We start from the raw sequence: 23252 nt of genomic DNA on the forward strand, positions 1-23252 counted from the left end.
AATGATTATGCCAGCCATTTTCAACCACTGTGCCATGGCATATGGGTATGCCATGAATGGTCTGCAGGTGTGCTGTGGGAGTTTGGGGGAGGATCATTTATTAGTAGGGCCATTGGGGGATGTTAGCCCCCTGCTGGCAGTACAGTGTGCCCTGTCAATAGTCAAAAGACTGATGGTGTGCCTTGACAATTTTAGTACCTTGTCAGTGTGCCACGAGACCAAAAAGGTTGAAAATCACTGGGTTATGCAGTCTCCTTTTGCTTGTATGCTATCCTGCTTGAATAATGGCTAAAAATCTGTATTACGCCAGTGCTTCACTGGAATGGAAATTGTTCTTGAATCACAGGGTTTTGTGCAAGCCAGGGGGAAAATCCTTTGGGAAACGTCAGAAAACTTCTGTTGCCTTCTTCTCTGTACTGGAAACATGTAGGGAAGACTTTGTGCTTGTTTTTCAAGAAGCAGTTGTAGGAGCCACTAAACAGAAATGAACAGAGATTTTTCCTTTTCATTTCAGCATGCAGGTCAGATCTGACCATTAGCTTTTAGTCCCATTACTGACCTAGTAACCTGAAAATGAGGTTCAAATTCTTGTATTGCATGATATTAGAATAGATGAAACATATTTAAAATTACCTGGGTAATCACTATTGTATCACTCTCATGGTAAATAGTACAATATAGAATGTTGTTCATAGGGTTTTTTAAAAGGTAGCCTTACAACTTGCCACTGACTCACCTGAGTTTAGTAACTATTCTGGGTATGTAGCTGATCAGGTCCCACACTGTGATGTACAAAGCATGCAAAATGAAGTAAATATTTTTTATGAGTTGTAGATTTATTTTGTCCTTACCAGCAAAACTGCATAATATAAATATATACAGGATTCCTTAAGATAATGTACACACACTTTATTGTTTCAGATTTATTATGCTATACTTCACACATATTATAATTGCACATGCACATGCATATGGTGTACGCAAAAGCAGTAGTTTGACCCAGTTAGCTAATTAGACTGAGTACTCATAATGTTCCTCCTTGGTGTCTATATAATGCTGACATTGTTGGTGAATATCTGCAGATTCCTTAATCAATGTGTGTGCTGGGATTGTCCTACACTTTTCTACAGTTGCTTCCCTTAAGATGTTCAAATGTTGCAAGTTTTCAACCATGAAGTATGCATGAATTGGAGCTAATTAAAATGCGTGAACATTTCTGAGTCACCTGTATTTTCTTAAAAACACTGTTTTTTTTGTTTAAGATACAGTGAAAGATAGTGTTTTCTTTTTTGGTATTCTTTTCTGATTTTTTTTTAATGTTGCCTTGTCTTTACAGGCATGCCACTGTATTCGTGGGGGTTCTGTTTGGGAACCCCCCATGGTTAAGTGAAACCACGAATATGGGTGACTACCCCCCTGCAACCCCTCCCCTCCCCTCTGGAGGGTCTTCTGAGCCCAGCAGAACCCATGGATGTCTGTCTGAGGTCACTGCCAAACTCAGACTGAACGTGACAACAAAGAAAGCTGCTTCCTGTTTCTCTGAGACCAGAAGTGAAGTTTTTAATGTCTTATAACGCGTTAGGAAAGCAGGGGAAGCCTTGGAAGTAGTTTTTTTTTGTTTTTTTTTTACTGTTGGGCTCAATCTGATTGTCCAGGAATTATGTGCCATTTCACAGATTACACAGAACAAATTTGAGTTTGTCATCAATAATTCTGTACATTGCAGCCAATTCCAACTCATTACTAAGTATACTTTTCTGTAGCCCATGTTTGCTAACGTGTATTATGTATTTACATTTGGCCCTTATCCCATGTAAAGTCCCAGCTTGCTCAAAATGGCTGGTGCCAGTCTGAGAAGTTCTGTGGCAGGCTTTTAGGCCTGGTAAGGTGGATAGGATTTGAAATGCGCAAGCGTTGCCGATGCCGCCCCCTTCATTGTCCCTCTCTGCCCTTCCCCTAGGTCGATGCAGCAGTTGCTGTGCTGGCATTCCTCAGTGATAGAATTGTGCTATTATTTTCTCTACTGGAATTTGAGGTGCTTCTTGGGGAAAATACTTTTTAAAATTCCTTCATCCTTGCTCCATGTGTGCATCCCCGACTAATTTGCTTTGTCTTGGCTCCAAACTTTGTGCCACTTGACTTCTCTCGTGTCATATTTTAAGGAATTTGACTCAAGCACTGTACAAGCCCCTCCTAGCTTCAGTCCACATCTTCATCCCAACACTTCTCTTGGTATCACCCTCCCTTTCAGACTTAACATCTGTTCCAATACCTATACTTTCTTCCACCCTGAATCTTGGAAGTTCTCAGAATCAATACCTAAGAAAGCAGCTGAAAATTACAAGAGCGAGAATGCTAATAAGGCTGGGTAACCAATAATAAAATCTGGTTTTATTAATTAATAAAATTAATTAATTAATATTTAATAAATTAATTAACATTAATAATCATAAAACAATCATAAAAAGACATTACCTATACTTGCATCTCATGTTGGTCTGCAACAGTCTTTTGTACCTTTACCATTGATCCCCCTCTGTGTTTCAGCTGTTCTTCCTTGTGACCAGCCTCCTGCCAGTGATCTCTCTGTAACCAACATTTTTCAAAATTGTAACAGATCATTTTACTGTTTCCTCTACCAGCCCTACCAGGCTACTTGTAACACTCTCTGGAGGTTCTGTATATCCTCTGGTTTCAAGGATGACCAGTACAAGCAATTTTCTTTGCTTCCCAATCTTTGTTTTAACCATGGTACACTTGGGGTCCCTTGAGGGGTGTTTCTGGGCCCTTCCCCAGAGAGAAGTAGTCATTCCTTTCCTGGTTAGGTTGATTTTTTTTTTTAAAGTTTAGTGGATAATGTGTGGTGTGTATATCATCAACTTCTTTGTATGGTCTATCGACTGAAAAACAGTTGCATTTTTCCCCTTTACTGTTTTGAAATGAATGAAATATGATTATGTAAACCAGTGGTCTCCAAACACAGACCAATGTGTTCAGAAAAAAGTTGTCCCAGTGTGCCTTCTGTTCCACACCGCAACCTCTTTTGAGCCGATCTGCTTAGAAATTTGTGCCAGGCAGCTGCTTCTCCTGCCTGTCGCCCCAGCAGGCTCTCCGCCCTGATTTCTGGGTCGAAGTGGCTGCCCAGTGTGAGTTTCTGAGCAGATTGGCTCAAAAGATAAGAAACTGCGGCACAGAATGGAAAGTGCCAGGCTGCTCTGGGATGGCTTTCACCTGATGCTGAATCCAGGCCGTGGTTTGGAGCCTGCTGATTTAAACTAACTGAAAAAATCCCAGTAATTCAGGAATTTCTGTGAAGATAGTAGGATCTTGGAACTTACTGCAAAGTGGACTTTTCAGTCCGCACCATTTATTTTGGATTTGCTACTTCCATATGTTTCATGTGGCATAGGCATTCTTTTCACATTTTGAACCAGCATTTGATGTTTATAATCAATAGGCATGTTGGCATTTGTCTCGGAGATTAGTCCTGTTTTACTATGCAAAATCTCCTAGTCCTGTATGATTCTGACCAGCCATTGATGCCTTTGGGGAAGACTCTACTGTGTGTGCTGATGCTGCTTTTGGCACGCAGGTGAGCCAGGGCTTGCTTTCTGGCAGTGTCCAGACCTTGGAACCTTACCTCAGGAAGTTTGTATTGCCTTATCTTGACCTTTAGTTGGTTGCTCAAGACATGGTTTTTCTGTTGTGCTTATGAACTGGGAATAAGAATATGCTAGGTGATTCTCTTGAACTGTGGCTTAGTGCTGCTTTTGTTTACTGTGCTTATATTGTTCCAGTTGCATTAACTTGTGGTGTTGTATGTTGCATTTGTTTTAAACTAAGTTGCTTTTGGGCATTTTGCAAAGAGCAGTGTGGAAACCAATAAAAAAATTCATGGTTAACTTTCACTTTTTTTCTAGAGGTCATTTTCTATTCTAGGAACACTTTTGTTTTTCTCAGACTCAAAAAAAATTAGTCTAGCATCTTTGTCTTTCAGTGAGATTGTCACTGGCCACCTTGTGCTTGATTTCACCAAAGAAAAATGAATTTCTTTCTTTCTTTCTTTCTTTCTTTCTTTCTTTCTTTCTTTCTTTCTTTCTTTCTTTCTTTCTTTCTTTCGAGCAAACATGTGACTGGAGTACATTATCCCAGTGGGAAATCAGATTCATTTCTTTGGTAATTTTGTTCCTTTTTATGTCTCATTAGTTACTTCTGCTAACTTTCATTTATCCACCCCAGCTGAATTACAGGTTCGGCCTGTTTATCCACGGATTTTTTATCTGCGGATTTGTCTCAACGAGAATGGGGTGGGGTACTGAATGTCACACACACCTTTGCCTCCTTTGCCCTGCACTGGTGTCTCGATCCTTTTCCAGGCAGCCCAAAACACTGGAAAAAGGCTCCGCCTCAACCAGGCAGGGAATAGCCCTGGAGCCCTGGAAGAGGTTCCCCTTGCAAAGAAACAGTAACACTCCTGGAGCCCCTGAGCCAGCCAAGGCTGAAGAGGGGAAGGGAGGGCAAGAACCTCTGTAGCCAGAACATGTGCAGCGAGGTGGAGGTGGAGTGCTCTCACACTCACACACACGGGCAGGTGCCATAGCAACAGAGGGGATTGCTTTAAAACAGGGGTGCCCAAACCCTGGCCCGGGGGCCACTTGCAGCCCTCTGGGACTCCCAATGTGGCCCGCGGGGAGCCTCCAGTCTCCAATGAGACTCTGGCCCTCCAGAGACTTGCTGGAGCCCATGCTTGCCCAATGCAAGTGCTTACAGCATGAGGGTGTCTGTTCAACCTCACACATGAGCTGTGGGATGAGGGCTCCCTCCACTGCTTGCTGTTTCACGTCTGTGATGCAGCAGAGGCAGCAAAGGAAAGACCAGCCTTGCTTTGTGCAAGGCCTTTTATAGGCCTTGAGCTATTGCAAGGCCTTCATCCATTCATAGAAGTTCCATCTCTAATATATTAATTTATGTAAATTTATTCAAATTTAAAATGTAAATTCTTTTTTCCCCGGCCCCCAACACAGTGTCAGAGACATGATGTGGCCCTCCTGCCAAAAAGTTTGGACACCCCTGCTTTAAAAGAGAAGAGGGGATTGCTTTAAAGAACCCAGGGAGTGTTTGCCGAATTCCCCCCTCCCCCCCAGATGGTGCAGGCTATCACAAAGCCTTCCCACCAAGCAAAGCATTCGAATTACAACCCAATTCTCTCCGCACTTTCCTGGGAGTAAGCCCCATTGGCTGGAATGGGGCTTACTTCTGAGTAGAAATGCATAGGGCTGGACTCTTAAAAGATCAGCATCCCACCTGTGAAAGAAGCCAGGCAGCTGGCAATGGGGAGGGCTCAGGAGGGGGAGGAGAGGGGATTGCTTTAAAAAACCCAGGGAGTGTTTGCCGAATTCCCGCCCCCCCAGATGTTGCAGGCTCTTGGAAAGCCTTGGAGAGACAGGTGACAGTGAGCAGAGAGCTGGACTACAAGTCCCAGAATGCTCTGGGTGAAAGGAGTTTCCATTATGGTGATTGGGAGGGTTGCAGGAGTGGCAGCAGTGGAGGAGGAGAAGAACCTGCAGCGCTGTTGGGAGGCTGCCTGGGACACAGAGGCTTCCCAAGCAAGCTCACCATTCCAACTGTGAAAGAAGCAGGATAGCTGGCAACAGGAGGGCTGAGTGGGGAGGGGAGGGGAGGGAATTGAGAACAGCTGGCTTAGTTTCCGTCCAACCAGAAGTGTCAGGCTGCAGCCTATTCGCTCTATGGACTCTAACTCTATGGACTCAGCACAACGCGTTTTTTGTTAATTGCGCCGAGTCACGGAACAGAACTAACGCGGATAAATAGGTTCTACCTGTATTTCTTTATGCTTGAGAAATATTTGAAAGAACTCCTAGCCATCTTTTCAAATATAGGCAGTATGAATGGTTAGCATGAAAGCATGATCTGTGCAAAGAGGGAATGGTTCTGATTTTTTAGACTTTATTGAATTCTATATATTTTTATCTGAAAGCAAATCTTACTGAAATCACTAGGACTTGTTTCTGGTTAGACATGCATAAGACTGCACTGTGAAAATACATATGGAATAAACCGTTGCCACAAGACATAATTGTGCACATGTGTTTGTGTGTGTGTTTAAAAGACATGTGGTAGTGCACAGTGTGCATTGTAACACATACTTCTGTGGTCAAAAATAAATTTTATAGTAATGTGTTTGTAAATCAGATTATTTTTTTTCTCTTGTTTCTGAATGAGGTTAATAATTCAAAAATTGCTAATTCCTGGAACTAAAATGAGAACCTATTTTGGATAGCTTGTGTTTATATTAAAAATGTGTCCGTTCTTTTTGAATATTTGAGAGATATTATTAAGCTTTTTTGTTATAACCAGAAGCAGTTGGGGTAGCTGCGTGTGTGTGTGAAACACGTGCATGAACTTAGATTCTCATAGTTCTTAACAAATGACTGAGGTTTGCATAGTAAGCAGATCCCTGAATATATTTTTGGTTTACAGGGTGCTTTTTTGTCAAAGTGTTATCAACCATACTACAGTTTTTTTCCTTAGATTTATTGTTCTTACTAAAATTTGTTTGGAAAACATTTGATTATTTTTCTTGCTGTTGACTTAGTTGCCTAACTAAACTTTGATTTGAACCCTTTAAACTTTTTGCCTTTGAGACTGTATGTTCCCCCAGTTTTAAAAGTCTTAAAGTTAACAACACAAATGTATACAAGGTATCATATTGGTAACTTTTACAGTATAAGTACCTTTTTGGTTATTTTTATGCATTTCCCTTTCTTGGTGGCAATTTACCAAAACTCCACTTGAATGAAGGTGGTAGTGATCAAAGAAGTTTTTATACAGTATGTATTCTGACCATTGTATATTGACTCGCAGAACTAGTTTTCTGTGTGTTGAATCATTTTTCAAGTTGTCAGGTTCCTGCTGTCTTGCTTATCTGTAGAACTTCTGTATTTGCTGTTGCACTTCACAAACTTCCCTGTACATTTGTTCACTCAGTTGCCATTGCATGTACGAATGATAAATATGTTTTGCTTTAAACTTGCTGGGAGTTGCTTTTCTGCTCTTTTTGCATCTTTTCCAAGTCAAGTCAGATTGGATAAAAATGAAATGGTGTGTGTAAAATGAATTTATTCTTAATTTCTACTTGGTTGATGGGAAGGGATGTGAATCTTCACATATGACATCTTTATGGCGTTTTCTGTATTCTCTTTTGTAGTTTTCTGTATGAGCGATCTCTGTGATTCCTTGCTGCTTTTGTCTGTTGTCACATTTAGTATAAAATATTTTGTAATTATTGCTCCTTTCTGTTTGGATTCAGAACAGATATGACATGTTATTTTCTGTTCTGCGCTGTAGAAGCTAGCATTCACATTGGTCAAGGATAAAATGGGATTTGGCTTATCTTTTTCTAAAGACAACTTAGAAAGTGGAAGACCACTGATCTCTAATGATTTTAAAGATAACTTCTTTGTGGAGCAGGATATGAGATCTATTAAATCCTGCAATGAAGATATGGGCATAGTGATCCTTACAATATATTTGTAAGAATAGAAGGTATTGTTGGATTGCTTTTACTGTGTAATACTGTACAGTGCTTCCCAAATTCCTACAAGGGAGTTGGAGCACTGTAAGTGTGTGTGAGAGAGAGGGGCTATGGTAGCAATGTGATCCCCAGGATTGTGCTGCTGAAGGGGCAGCAGGGGTTTTAAAATTACCTAAGGGACTGCCAGCCCTCTGGGGGTGTGAGGCTCCCCTAGCCTCCAAAACAGAAAAAAAGATTGAAAACCATTTCTGGTTTTCAACTGAAAACCGGAAGTGGTTTTCAATTCTTTTTCTTTCCTATTTTGGAAACTTGGGGAACTCTGCAGAGGGATCTGCAGGGTTCCCCACACACACCCCTGGAGGCCAGCAATCCCTTAGGTAAATTTAAAACCCCCTCCCCCCTGCAGCAGCGTAGTCCTGGGGATTGCGTTGCTGCCTTTCTCCCCTCCTTGTTGCTTAAAGGGGTAGGAACAAGTGCTTCCCTGGCTGGGAGCCACTGATCTAATACATTTGGTAATAGCTTTACAGCATCATTGTATTGTTTGAAATCATGCCAACATGATTGGTTTGTAAAATGTGTTTTGTCAATGTATACTAAACCTCAGTTTAATAGTAGCTACATCTTTATAAAGATGGGGATGGGCTATAGAAAGCATCAGGTCAGCCAAGTTGAGCACTGGCCAGAGGGTGATGCCCTTCAGAAGGCCTATCCTCCTGCACTGACCCCTGAATCTTGCTAATACAGGGGGGTCCTGTATCCGCAGATCCAGTATCTGTGGAGTCACTTATCCGTGTATCAGTTCCGAACCCCCCTCCAGAGAACACCCCCTCCAGAGGTTCTTCTGAACCCAGCAAATGCTGTGGACGTTCCTCTGGGGCTTCCCCAGGCCTCTAAATGCTTTATAAGGCATGAAAAATGTCACTTCTGGTTTCAAGGAGAAACCGGAAGTGACTTTTTTTACTGTTAGGCTCAATCTGAGCCTGGCAAAGGCTGCGGACAGACATCCGCGGCCTCTGCTGGACTCAGAGGACCCTCCAGAGGTGAAGGAAGCTCTGCTCCAGAGCTCGGCTCTGGAGGGTGAAGAGAGGCATTCACCTATATCTGTGGTTTCACTTAACTTTCACTTAACTGTGGGGTCTTCTGGAACAGTACTGTACTGATAGCTGTTGTAGCAGTCTTGTGCTACTGCTATGCCCAGAACCCTCATCTACAAACGGAGGTGACCCCATGGGACTCCAGCATCGCTCTGGGATCTTTAGAATGCTTTCATTGATTGGTATGAAGGGAGGTATTGCCCCCCCCCACTATCTCCTAAACTGATGGGAGGAGAAAAGTTGTTTCCTAATGCTGTCATCTGCTGGTACCAGTGAGCTTTGGGGTACAGCTTTGGGATACCTGTTGCTGCCAGTGAGCTTGGGGCTACAGAGTCTTACTGTAGCCTGGGAAGACCCAGTGTAGGGTTCCTCCCCAGGGCCCCAGTAACCTGGCATGAGCGCTGTGTTGTCATGATATAGTTTGGCATCATCAGTAATTTTGTTTTGGTGTTGGGCGAAGACCTTTTTTTTGGGGGGGGGGGCTGCAATTAGCCTTTCTTAATTTTTTGGTGTTCGTTATTATTGGTGTATCTGTTGCTGCTCCTCATTATTCTTGTCTCGGCCTGCTAATTGTTTTAGCTTTTGAATTGTTAGCTGTCTTAAGTGGTCTCCTGATTGGGAATGGAAATTATGGAATATCAATTTTTACAATAAATGAACTACATCTCAAGCAGAGATCGTCTGGGTGGCTAGCATGATTAAATCAAATTTAGTTGGTAACAAACAGGATGTATTAATAATATGAATTCCTTTTAAAGTCATATCTGCTTTCTGTCCCTTGCATGCTATACTGTCTCCCCCCCACACACATTCTCACCAGCTTACAGTTCAATTTTTCTATGACTTCCTGTTTTCTCTTTGTTCTCTTAGATCAGGGGTGTCCAAACATTTTGGCAGGAAGGACATATCATCTCTCTGACACTGTGTCTAGGGGAAAAAATAATTAATTTACATTTAAAATTTGAATAAATTTACATAAATGAATTTATTAGAGATGGAACTTATATGAATGAATGAAGGTCTTGCAATAGTTCATGGACTATAAAAGGCCTTGAACAAAGCAAGGCTAGTCTTTCCTTTGCTGCCACTGCTGCATCACACATGAAACAGCAAGTAGTGGAGGGAGCCCTCGTCCCACAGCTCAGGTGAGAGGTCGAACAGTTGTCCTCATGCTGAGAGCAGTTGCATTGGGCCAGCATGGGCTCCAGCAAGTCTCTGGAGCGCCAGAGGCTCATTGGAGACTGGGAGTTGCAGCCTCCACAGGCCTCAAAATGTCCTTTAGAAGTCCTAGAAGGGCACTTCCAGTTATCGGGCAAAACCCAGAAGTGCCTCTCTAGGACCTCCAGAGGCCATATTGAGTCCCATGGAGGTTGTGCACAGCCTCCATGGGGCTCATAAAAATCTCTGGAGGTGACTGGAACACAGCTCCAGTTGCCTCCAGAGAAGTGGCCTTCCACTTCCAGCCGCCCCAAACCATTCCAATGGAGATCTCTGCACCGCTTAGAAGCAGCGCAGAAGGCACAGTCGGGGCCTTGGCTGCCTCCTCCGTTCCCCCTTGTTTACAATGGGGGAACAGAGGAGGTAGCTGCGCGGAAGTAATTGCGGTGACGATGATGTCACTACATTACTTCCGAGTCAGGTGCAGGGGGCAGAGAAGAGGGTGGGGGTGAAAACGGGGTGTGGAAAATGGGGGGGTTTCCCCGGGCGCGGGGACCCCCAGGAACACCACTGCCCCTCACCCATTTCTATCGAGTGGTGGTGATGGCAGCGGAGAAGGCTGGTGCAAAGGACTTCAGCTGTGAGGCCTCATCTTTAAAGACTGGATACTCCTATGGGAACTGTTCATAGCAGCTTCTGATTCTTGAAAATGCTTCCCAATGTCTTGTGAAAATGCTCCCCAAATGTCTTCCATTTGACAGGAAACCTTGGGAGCAACTTTTTCCAAAGCTCCCTGGAAGCATTAGATTCTTTTGACGTTGCCAGTATGTGCTAGGGAGGGAATGCAAATTGGTGTTGGGATTTAATTTTTTAGGTGATTTTGGATCTAGTGCACCACCAGTGGGCCATGACTGAAATGTTGGTGGGTTACAGACTGGCACTGCAAGGCATTCTGGACTGTTACCCAGAAGCTGCAAGTCACTCTGAGTTTCTACCCAGTGGACAAAGTGGGTTATGGGCCTGGTCTGGTACCAACTGTGGCAGCACAAGGCATTCTGGGGCGCTATCTGGAAGCCACAAGGCATCCTGGGATACTACTTGGCTGCCATAGCTGGCGAGTTGGGTTGTGACTTTAAAGAGATTGGGAAGCGCTGATCTAGTTTTATTTATTTAGTGTATGGCATATAATACATGGACTTAGACTAGATCAAATGTCAATGTCCAGTTCATCTAGCCATTCAAGGACAGAGTTACCTTCATAGATAAAGTCAGACCATGGGCCAGTATATGCCCTCAGTTTGCACCCAGATACAATGTGGTATATGGTTTGGTGGGAGAACTCGCAATCACACTGTGGGGTAGATATTAGCCCCCATTTAAACATTGAGTCCTGACTAACACCATGTAGGGTATGGATCCTGTTCAAAGTTTTCCAGTGCTGGTGAGGTAAGTTGAAACCTAGCACCTTAGGTCTATATAACTGCCCTTTTCTGGGCGTTTGACAGCCCATTTAGCTTTCCATTGGGCATTGATGTTAAAATTGTTGTGCAGAAGTTGTGCGAGTGCCAGAGAAGGCTTCCTGGATTTAAGCCTACTGATTGATAGATGAGGAAGATCGGCATGTACTGGGAAAAATGAGTTGTTGGCGATTTTTCTATGTTCTTTCACTAAAGCCTCTTGTCTCTGTAGGGCTGGTGGTACTATGTGGCTCAAAACGGGGAGCCAACAGACAGGAGTGGGTCTTATACAGCCGCTTATGATCCTCATGGTTTAATTTAATCTGACATCAATCTTGCTAGTATGACAGCTGTTAAACCATACTGGAGGACAGTATTCTGCTGCAGAGTAGATCAGTCCTAATGCTGATGTTCTGGGAGTAGTGGCTGAAGCTCCCCATCTTGTTCCTATTAATTTCTGAAGTATGTTGTTCCTGGTATTGATTTTTGTGGATGTGTTCTCGAGGTGTGACTTATAAGAGAGAGTTCGGTCCAAAGTTACTCCAAAATATTTTGGATAAGGATTGTTAGGGAGCTAATTAAGGTGGAAGTATCAGTTTAAAGCTGGAAGCATCAGTGATCTAGTGACTGATCTAGTGTAATGTAGGATTAAGGAACATATTAAAGATTATTTTTCCTTCCAACAGAAGTTGTTCCATTTTTTGTAACGTACTTGTAATATTCTTTAACATCTCCAAAATACATTTTTATTTTGATATGCTGATACAGCTATATCAACCAATCAGACAAGATAGACAGAAGATTAACTGATTCATGATCTTAGTTATAATACATAATAATAAATCCCTCAAGGTAGAAAATGACACACTGAAAAGATTTTGACTAAATTACGTAATATTAGTTAAAGGAAATAAAATACCAGTTCAACAAGTACAGTGGTACCTCGCATAACGAATGCCCCGCGCAGCGAAAAATCCGCAGAACGAAAGCGGTATGTGAAGTTTGGTAACTCGCATAACGAATTTTTATGACTTATGCTTCGCATAACGAATTTTTTTTTATTGTCCTGGTTTGTCTTAAGGGGGGGATCTTCATGTCCCTTTATGATCCGGTTCACCCTAGTAAGGGGCGGATCTTCATGTCCCTTTATGACCCCGTCCACCCTAGTAAGGGGCGGATCTTCATGTCCCTTTATGACCCCGTCCACCCCTAAGGGGCGGATCTTCATGTCCCTTTATGATCCCGTCCACCCTAGTAAGGGGCGGATCTTCATGTCACTTTATGGTCCCGTTCACCCTAGTAAGGGGCGGATCTTCATGTCCCTTTATGGTCCTGTTCACCCTAGTAAGGGGCGGATCTTCATGTCCCTTTATGATCCCGTCCACCCTAGTAAGGGGCGGATCTTCATGTCCCTTTATGATCCCGTTCACCCTAGTAAGGGGCGGATCTTCATGTCCCTTTATGATCCCGTCCACCCTAGTAAGGGGCGGATCTTCATGTCACTTTATGATCCCGTTCACCCTAGTAAGGGGAGGATCTTCATGTCAGCTTGCTCCCAGGAAAGTGTGCACAGGATTACAGCCTTCAAACTCCCCACTCAGCATCCCCCCATTGCTCATTCACCCTCTCACTGCCCCATTTCCTTCACATTTCCCCCCATGATCATGGCAAAAGCAAGCAATTGAGTGCAGCTGCTGTGTCCTCCCCAGCTTAGAGCACAATCCTGTGCGTGTCTCCTCAGAAGTAAGTCCCATTGTGCTTACTCCCAGGAAAGTGTGCACAGGACTACAGCCTTCAAGCTCCCCACTCAGCATCCCCCCCATTTTTGAAATCCTCTGTACAGTATGTATGCCTTTAAAGAGCACTTAATAAACACTTTGTAAACCAAATTTGACTTTGTTCTGACTTTTCTTGCCCATAGGAACGCATTAATTAAATTTCAATGCATTCCTATGGGAAAACGCACTTCGCAAAACGAAAAACTCGCATAACGAAAGGACTCGCGGAACGGATTAATTTCGTTATGCGAGGCACCACTGTATCTGGACGATGTCCTTAGTCAGGCATTGAAGAGAAGTAGCATTTAACATGGTTAGTGACTGTTTCAAGATAATGCAATCCTGTGAGTACTGAAATTCCAAAAGCAGTTCAGACCAGCTTAATTGGAGTTCTTGGTTTTGACATCTTAATAGACTAATGAACTGGAGACTACCTACTATTTCTGAATAGTAAATTTGGGGGAGAGAAGGGAATTCTATTTGTAGAACACTACTTGGGCTCATACTTTTTCAGTGCAATCCTGTGCATATCTATTCACTGAATTCACTGAGACTTAAATCAATGTAATGTAAATATTTATAGAATTGTGCTTAGTTGGTCTGTTTTCTCTGCTTAGTTAATGCAGTATGTCTGAGGAGAACCTAGTGTATTAAACATGCAAATTATTAATAAGTTGCTGGAAATAAATGCCTTTATGAAAATAAGAAACGTGTTACTGGGCAAAATTTTATTCACTCTATTTTATTTCATTACAGGATCTTGAGTTCCATGGAGTTATGAGATTTTATTTTCAAGACAAAGCAGCTGGAAATTTTGCCACAAAGTGTATCCGTGTGTCTAGTACTGCCACAACACAAGATGTGATAGAAACACTTGCAGAGAAATTTCGACCAGATATGCGAATGTTGTCATCCCCTAAATACTCACTTTATGAAGTGCACGTCAGTGGAGGTTAGTGTATTATGTTTGAGACTTATTTTTTTAAACATGGAAACATCTTGAATTTTTAAGATTTTCTCAGAGTTCCAGCATATATTTCTTAAATGTAACTACTTGTCAGTTGATTGTGACACAGAAACTGACAGAGCTTAAGATTTTACATCATAAAAAATAGCACTCCATTTTTATTTTTTACAAAATAAGAGCATTCATACTCAAGATATTAAAATTATCGGCTTATAAAAATTCTCCAGTTGCATTGATAGACAACATTTTGCATTTCACTTTTTTAACGTAGGAGGTTTAGGCTGTGGTGAGTCTCTTTAAGAAGCATAATTGAAATATTGGTTTTCAGCTGTAAAGCAGGGGCCATTCATTATGGTCTATTTTCTTATATCCTGAAAGACTGATTACTGGACCTGCTTTTGAAAGTGGATTGGTAGTTTCAGCTGGCACACAATGTGCCAGCCTATCTCCTAATGGGAGTAGAGAAGAAAAAACAGTCAAAGCTTTCTTGTGGTCTTTGTGCAGTTACAAGTGTGGCGGTTCTGATGATCAGAACATTATTCAGAAGTGTTTAAAATAGTGTTTTTCAAAATGTGGGTTGGGACCCACTAGGTGAGTCGCAGTTAAATTTCAGGTGGTTCCCCATTCATTTCAATATTTTATTTTTAATATATAATATTTTTAATATACAGGTGCAACCTATTTATCCACAGATTATTTATCTGCGGATTTATCTCAAAGTGAATCAGGTGGGGGGAATTCAAAGTCGCACACACCTTTGCCTCCTTTGCCTTGCGCTGGTGTTTTGTTCCATTTCAAGACAGCCCAAAACACTGCAAAAGACTCTGCCTTGAACAGGCAAGGAAATAGCCCTGGAATCATGGAAGAGGTTCCCCTTTCGAAGGAACAGTAAGACTCCTGGAGCCCCTGAGCCAGCAAAGAGGCTGAAGAGGGGAAGGAGGGGGACCTCTGTAGCCAGAACATGTGCAGCAAGGTGGAGCGCTCGCTCTCTCACTCACATGTGCACATGCACTCGTGCACACACACACATACACACACAACAGCGGGGAAGGTGCGGTAGTAACAGGGGGGATTGCTTTAAAAAACCCAGGGAATGTTTGCCGAATTCCCCCCCCCTCCCAAGATGGTGCAGGCTCTACGTGCTCCAGTCTACAGGAACAAAACAGCCCCGCAAGCAAGTCTTCCCAGCAAGCAAAGCATGAGATTTAGGCTACAATCCAATCCACACTTTCCTGGAAGTAAGCCCCATTGACTAGAATGGGACTTACTTCTGAGTAGGCAGGCATAGAACTGGGCTCTCAGGCTACAATCTGATCCACACTTTCCTGGAAGTAAGCCCCGTTGACTACAATGGGACTTACTTCTGAGTAGAAATGCATAGGACTGGACTCTTAAAAGCCCAGCATCCCACCTGTGAAAAAAAGCAGGGACAGCTGGCAACAGCTGGAGTGGCGGAGGGGGAGGTGATTGAGAACCGCTGCCTTTGTTTCCTTCTATCCCCAAGTGTCAGGCTGTAATGTATTTGCTTAACTCTATGCAATTGTGTAAAACATCATTTTTGGATCTGATTTAGCACAAAGTGTTTTTTCCTAATCGCAGCGGATCAGGGAACGAAACTCATGTGCATAAAAAGGCTCCACCTGTATTATTATTAATATATTGATGCTACCATGGTATGTGCTTGCCTTGGGAAATGTTACAGCTCTGTACTTTGAACAGGCTACTCTGTATATGCTTTTAACAATGATAGTCAATGGGACTTACTCTTGGGTAAGTGTGGGTAGGATTGCAGCCTTGGATTGTTAAAAAATTTTCTGCTTGCTGAGGTCACTTCCGATCATGACATCATTTCCCGTGGGTTCTGACAGATTCTCATTCTTAAAAGTGGGTCCCAGTGCTAAAAGTTTGAGAACCACTAATCTAAAACTTTGTGAAGCAGTGGTTCTCACACATTTTATTTTCATTCTAGCCTAGTAACTTTACCTAAGTCTAAGATTTCTTCTTCTGAAGGGGAACATTGCTTTAAATAAACATTTCATATGCTGTATAATTGTGTATTAGAAGGTGGAATAAAACTCACAGAAAATTAGTTAAAACTGGGTGGGGTCTGAATTTCATAACTCTTTGCTTTTTTAAAGGGAGAATTTGGAAGAGGGTGAGGTGATTATAATATATAGCACATTTGTGTTTGAAACTGTTGATGAAAATTGGATATCTGAAGGCTTGGTGAAAAAACTTTTTAAGAAAAATTGAAATAGCCAATTTGAGACTAAGGGCCCAACCCTATCCAACTGTCTAGTACTTATGCAGCTGTGCCAACAGGGCATGCACTGCATTTTGCAATGGAGGGGTAGTTGTGGAGGCCTCTTCGAGATGAGGGAATATTTGTTCCCTTACCACAGGGCTGCATCATGGCTGCATCAACGCTTTGGGAAATTGGATAGGATTGGGCCCCAAGAGCACAATCCTAAAGGTAACATCAGCCAGTGTAATTCCCTTACACCAGCCCAGGAGTATTGCAAACATGCTGTAAGGAGGTATGTGTTTGATGACTCGTGAGCTGGAGAGGCAAGCCTGAGATCCCTCAGCTGGATCCTGGCCTGTCAGGGGTAAGTTTGTGCTGGCCTAGAGAGGCTTGTGTGGGGGGATTGGGACGGGTGGCAGGAGGCATTTTTGGGGCGAGGGCAGACTGATAGCCGGACCAGGCCTGGGTGGGAGGGGGGTGGAACGGGCCTGGGTGACCTAGGCTGTATCCTAACTCACCCTCCTGAGCAGCCCAGCATTGCTGGCACAGATCTGAGTAGCCCCATTGAAGTGGCTGCTGCGCTACATGGCGTAAGGGGAAATAAATCCAAGTTGCGTGGCAGCCACCTCCTATCCTGCACTGGATGCAGTGCAGGTCAGTTGGCCTACCTGATTAGCATAGGTTAAGATTGGGATGTCAATTATTCAGTGTTTCTAACACCATTAAATATATTATATTGTTTGTTATAAGATTTGTTCCACTAATGTACTGAACAGTATTATTTTATTCTGACAATAAATATATCCAGTCTTGTAGCAGTTGCAAGCTGCTGCACTCTTATATAAGGATCCCTTTTGCCAGTTGGCAACAGAAAAAAAGTTGAAAATAGAAACATCAACTTTGTGATAAACACAAGCAAGATTATGTTTGAAATTAAAAATAGTATGTAAACCTCAATATTATCATACAATAACAGAAGGTATGGGTCTACTCAACCCTCAGAACTGCACATCCTGAACCATTATGCACGTCCTAATGAACTATTCATGGAAATAAGAACCAACAGTAACTTAGATATTAAACTAATCCTTAGAATATCAGACAGTTTAACATCTTTCTCAGGCCACCCTTTTTTCTGGGCTGTTGCTCAGCATGGATTTATACATACCTGTGTTACACAGGCATTGTAATTAAAATGTGTTTCCTTCCAGAACATTTATGTCATTTTTCTCACATTAGCCATATTTTCCTTATTGGGTGTAGGCAGGAGAATGGGAATTTGTATTTTTGTTTTTTGGGTTGTTGCATTTCTTCTAGACTGGTTCTGATGACATGTCTAGAGTAGTAGAATTAAGCCTTTAAAGGTGACTTTATTGCTTCTCATGATTTGAGGCAACATTTGTTTGTTTTTTGCACCTCATGATTTGAGGCAACATTTGTTTGTTTGACCCATTTTAGTAAATCTTCATGATCTTTGTTTTATTGGTTCTGATAAGCAGTCTGTGTCCATGAGGAAGACAGTGTGTCAACATATGAACTTGGACCTCTTGTTCACATTTGATACAACTGGATTTTTCTGAATTGTTGGAAGAGTTGAGAATTTTGTGGTTTATAGTGATTCGGTTTATGATTGATTAATAGGATTCTTTCCTTGGAAGGTTGGACAGTAACTTTGAGGTGACATGGTGTGAATGGACTTCAGGCTCTGTTCTGTTACCAATAGTATTTGACTATTACAGAAAAGCATGAAATTACTGAAAAAGCATGAAGCATTTCATGCTGCATGAAATTACTCAGAAATTTGAAGTGTACTGCTATTACTGGTCATGTAGTAAGAGATATAGACAACTCTCAATTTACATGGAAGTTATTTTAAAATGGAAAATGGTGTGTATGTTGAAAATGCATAAATTAAAATGGCTTTGGCATGGGTTAGGCCAGCAAACACTCGTGTTAATGACTGGCAATTATAGAGGGAGTCTCAATGGAGTAGGGCAGCAAGGCTGCTGATATCCATGGCTGAATGCAGGTTGTGCCTCGTTGTCCACTGGAGTTCTATTCTGGAACCCCCAGTGGATTAAAAAAAAAAATCAGTAGAGACCAAATCAGTAGAAAAATAGCTTTAAAGACCCATTTCCAGGTTTCTTGCTCTTCTATTGTCGCTCCAGAATGCATTGATATAGCCACTGTACCACATTCAGCCACTAGATAAAGAGCCACCTCTTCATAAATGACCTGGAGACAGGGTTGAGCAGTGAAGTGGCTAAGTTTGCAGACGACACCAAACTTTTCCGAGTGGTAAAGACCAGAAGTGATTGTGAGGAGCTCCAGAAGGATCTCTCCAGACTGGCAGAATGGGCAGCAAAATGGCAGATGCGCTTCAATGTCAGTAAGTGTAAAGTCATGCACATTGGGGCAAAAAATCAAAACTTTAGATATAGGCTGATGGGTTCTGAGCTGTCTGTGACAGATCAGGAGAGAGATCTTGGGGTGGTGGTGGACAGGTCGCTGAAAGTGTCGACCCAATGTGCGGTGGCAGTGAAGAAGGCCAATTCTATGCTTGGGATCATTAGGAAGGGTATTGAGAACAAAACGGTTAGTATTATAATGCCGTTGTACAAATCGATGGTAAGGCCACACCTGGAGTATTGTGTCCAGTTCTGGTCGCCGCATCTCAAAAAAGACATAGTGGAAATGGAAAAGGTGCAAAAGAGAGCGACTAAGATGATTACGGGGCTGGGGCACCTTCCTTATGAGGAAAGGCTACGGCGTTTGGGCCTCTTCAGCCTAGAAAAGAGACGCTTGAGGGGGGACATGATTGAGACATACAAAATTATGCAGGGGATGGACAGAGTGGATAGGGAGATGCTCTTTACACTCTCACATAATACCAGAACCAGGGGACATCCACTAAAATTGAGTGTTGGGCGGGTTAGGACAGACAAAAGAAAATATTTCTTTACTCAGCGCGTGGTGGGTCTGTGGAACTCCTTGCCACAGGATGTGGTGCTGGCGTCTAGCCTAGACGCCTTTAAAAGGGGATTGGACGAGTTTCTGGAGGAAAAATCCATTATGGGGTACAAGCCATGATGTGTATGCGCAACCTCCTGATTATAGGAATGGGTTAAGTCAGAATGCCAGATGTAGGGGAGGGCACCAGGATGAGGTGTCTTGTTATCTGGTGTGCTCCCTGGGGCATTTGGTGGGCCGCTGTGAGATACAGGAGGCTGGACTAGATGGGCCTATGGCCTGATCCAGTGGGGCTGTTCTTATGTTCTTATGTTCTTATGTTAGATGTGATGAATAATAGAATCTAATTGAATTAAATTATAATTATTTAACAGCACAAAGGTAGGAAATTGGATTTTGGTGCTTTTTTTTCTTTGTTACAAGGCATTTAAAGGTGGACCTTGGTATCAGTGCTGAGTCCAATCAGTGGGTACCAAATCAGTGGATACCGAGGTCCTGCCTGTACTTTGTTACCAGGGAAAAAGCCATTTAACACTCATACTGATAAATGGTGACTTCTGCTTGCTCAAGATGGTGTAGGGGGAGGGTTGAGAAGTAGGCTGTTAACCCAAGTTGGCTACTGGGAGTGGCTCAGGTGTTGATGGCTGAGAAAACAATGAGGAAGACAAAAATGCTGGTAAGGTAACTCAGAGTTCAATCTTAAAAAGGCAATCAGCTGGCGCAAGTCCCTTGCACCAGGCCACTGGTGTTGCAAAAGTGCCATAAAGCACTTTCACGCCACCAGGAGAGAAGGGAGGTCAGCGCAAGCCCTGCTTGGTTGGCCTAAAAGATAAGCCCGCGCTGACTGAGCTAGGCTGGTGCAGGGGGTCTGCGGGGCATGGGGAGGGTGGGAGGGAGGTGTTTTGGGGTGGGGGAGGGTGTGGGCAGGGGGCGGGGCCAGGATCCAGCACTTATGACTATCTCCATTCCCAAGTAACCTGGGGCAGCTCCAGGCCTCTGCGCAGATACAGTAGCCCCATTGGGGCTACTGCCACTTTACGCAGGGTAAGAGAAAGCAATTTCCCTTGCCCTGGGCTGAGCTGCTTTCAGCCTCAACCCTGCCTTTGATGTGGCGGAGGCCTGCTGACTTGCCTGCTCCAGGGCAGATTAGGATTGGGCTGTTTGACAGCTAAGTGGCAGCCCTGAGGATGCATTTTTCTTTCTTTCTTTTTTTTTAAATAATAAATAAATAATAAAACTTTATTTTTATCCCGCCCTTCTCCCTAACGGGACCCAGGGCGGCTAACAACATATTAAAAAACAATAGAATTTAAAAAACATTAATACAAACAGATAAAACATTTAAAAACACACTACAGGGCCATAAAAACAGTAGTCAGATTAAAAGAGTAAAAGAGCAGATCACCGAGGAATCAAGCCTGTAAAACTAAAAGATGTATAAAAAGTTAAGAAGGCCAGAAATCAGAAGGCTTGTTTAAACAACAGTGTTTTCAGGCCTCGCCGAAAGCTCTCAAGAGAGGGAGCCATTCTCAAGTCAAGGGGAAGGGAGTTCCATAATGTTGGTGCCACTACCGAGAAGGCCCTATTTCTTGCAGCCACCCCCCGGACCTCCTTGGGTGGCGGCACTTGCAAAAAGGCCTTCTCTGATGACCTGAGATGGCGAGCCGGATTGTACGGGAGTAGGTGGTCTCTAAGATATCCTGGCCCAGAGCAGTATAGGGCTTTAAAGGTCAAAACCAGCACCTTGAATTGGGCCCGGAAACGAATGGGCAGCCAATGCAGCCCCCGGAGAAGCGGGCTGACAGAGTCAAACCGCCTGGCTCCGGTGACCACACGGGCCGCCGCATTCTGTACTAATTGTAGTTTCCGAACCGTCTTCAGGGGCAGCCCCACATAGAGCGCGTTACAGTAATCTAACCTCGATGTCACCGTGGCATGGATCACCGTGGCCAGGTCTGCACGATCCAAGTACGGTCGCAGCTGGCGCACCAGCCGAAGCTGAGCAAAGGCCCCCCTAGCCACAGCCGCCACCTGGGAATCCAGGAGCAGCTGCGAATCCAGGAGGACCCCCAAGCTGCGAACCTGCTCCTTCAGAGGGAGTGCAACCCCATTCAGAGCAAGTCGATAATCCAGCACCTGCATCGAGGATTTCCGAACCAGGAGAGCCTCTGTCTTATCCGGATTTAATTTCAGCTTGTTAGCCCCCATCCAGATCCTCACTGCTTCCAGACAGCGCTCCAGGCCCTCAACCGCCACCTTGGAGTCTGGAGGAAAGGAGAGATAGAGCTGGGTGTCATCAGCATATTGATGACACCTCACTCCAAACCCCCGGATGACCTCTCCCAGCGGTTTCATGTAGATATTTAAATAGCATGGGGGACAGAATTGAACCCTGCGGCACCCCGCACCTCAAGGGCCAGGGTGTCGAACAGGCATCCCCCAGCACCACCATCTGGGACCGACCCTCCAAGTAGGAGCGGAACCACCGCAAAACAGTGCCTCCAACTCCCAACTCGGCCAATCGGCCCAGAAGGATACCATGGTCGATGGTATCGAAAGCCGCCGAGAGGTCCAGCAGGACCAACAGGGACGCACTCCCCCTGTCCAGTCCCCGGCGTAGGTCATCCACCAAGGCGACCAAGGCAGTTTCCGTCCCAAAGCCCGGTCTGAAACCAGATTGAAAAGGATCCAGATAATCCGCTTCATCCAAGACCCTCTGGAGTTGGGACGCCACTACCCGCTCAATTACCTTGCCCAGAAACGGGATGTTGGAGACTGGCCGATAGTTATTCAACACAGTGGAATCCAGGGAGGGCTTCTTCAGGAGGGGGCGAACCACTGCCTGCTTCAAGGCGAGCGGCAATGTCCCCTCCATCAAAGAAGAGTTGACCACCCTCCCTATCCACTCAGCCAGTCCCCCCCGGGCCGCTCTAATCAGCCAAGCTGGGCAAGGGTCAAGCAGGCAGGCAGACGGCCTCACACTCCAAAGGAGTCTGTCCACATCCTCAGGCTGCACAAGCTGAAAAGAATCCCACAATACTGGACAAGCAGTTGCCAAGGGGACATCAACAGACATTGTCAATGTGGCATCCAAGTCGCGACGAATACGATCAATTTTATCTGCAAAGTGTTGGGCAAGCACGTCACAGCGGCTGACCGTGTATTCCTCCTGGTCCACTGGCGGGGCCTGATGGAGGAGGCCCCGCACCACACGGAACAGCTCTGCCGGACGGCTATCAGCAGACGCAATGGTAGCAGAGAAGAACGATCTCTTCGCTGCTACCACCGCCACGGAGTAGGCTCTATAATGAGCTCTACTCCGTGTCCGATCGGATTCATCATGAGTTTTCTGCCACCGTCGCTCTAGACGCCTGCCCTGCCGCTTCATCGTTCGCAGCTCCTCAGTGAACCAAGGAGCCGCTCCGAGTCTGCGGCGTGGCAGAGGTCGCTCCGGAGCAATCTCATCCACAGCCCTGGACATTTCCCCATTCCAGAGGTCGACCAGGGACACAGATGAGGCACCAGTCTTGGCAGTGGGAAAATCCCCCGGGGCCCTCAGGAAGCCTTCAGGATCCATTAGCCTCCGGGGGCGGACCATAGAAAACGGTCCCCCGCCTCTGCGGAGGTAGGAAGTCGCAACAAGCCTAAACCCTACCAGGAAATGATCTGTCCATGACAACGGAGTGATGTTGATCTCCTCTACCTCCAGATCATTGCCCCCATGCCCAGCTGTAAACACCAGGTCCAACACGTGTCCTGCTGTATGTGTCGGGGCCCAGATCTTCTGGGACAGGCCCATGGTTGTCATGGCAGCCATGAAATCCTGAGCTGCACCTGCCACAGGGGCCTCGGCATGAACATTGAAGTCCCCCAGCACTTTAAATCTTTTGGCTTTAACATACCCTCCCCCAATGCTGCCAGTTTCTAATGGGTTGCTTACTATCAACTTATTAGCAGTTAATTGACAACATTATTTTGAAAATTTCTGGCATTAGACTTCCAGTATAATATGCAAATTGTGCTATTGT

The 23252-nt window shown here is 44.3% G+C and overlaps 1 protein-coding gene across 13 annotated transcripts in view; it reads left to right on the forward strand.

Annotated features, from left to right (window-relative positions):
* The window catches only part of AFDN (afadin, adherens junction formation factor), a 141038-nt gene that overhangs the window by 14228 nt on the left and 103558 nt on the right, over window positions 1–23252 (forward strand). For all 13 annotated transcript variants that reach the window (XM_066616412.1, XM_066616429.1, XM_066616421.1 and 10 more), the window contains exon 2: window positions 13799–13994. In XM_066616412.1, coding sequence (XP_066472509.1) covers window positions 13799–13994 — 196 coding nt within the window. The remainder of the gene's footprint in view (window positions 1–13798; window positions 13995–23252) is intronic.

This window comes from Tiliqua scincoides, chromosome 1, assembly GCF_035046505.1.
Source record: "Tiliqua scincoides isolate rTilSci1 chromosome 1, rTilSci1.hap2, whole genome shotgun sequence".
NCBI lineage: Eukaryota > Metazoa > Chordata > Lepidosauria > Squamata > Scincidae > Tiliqua > Tiliqua scincoides.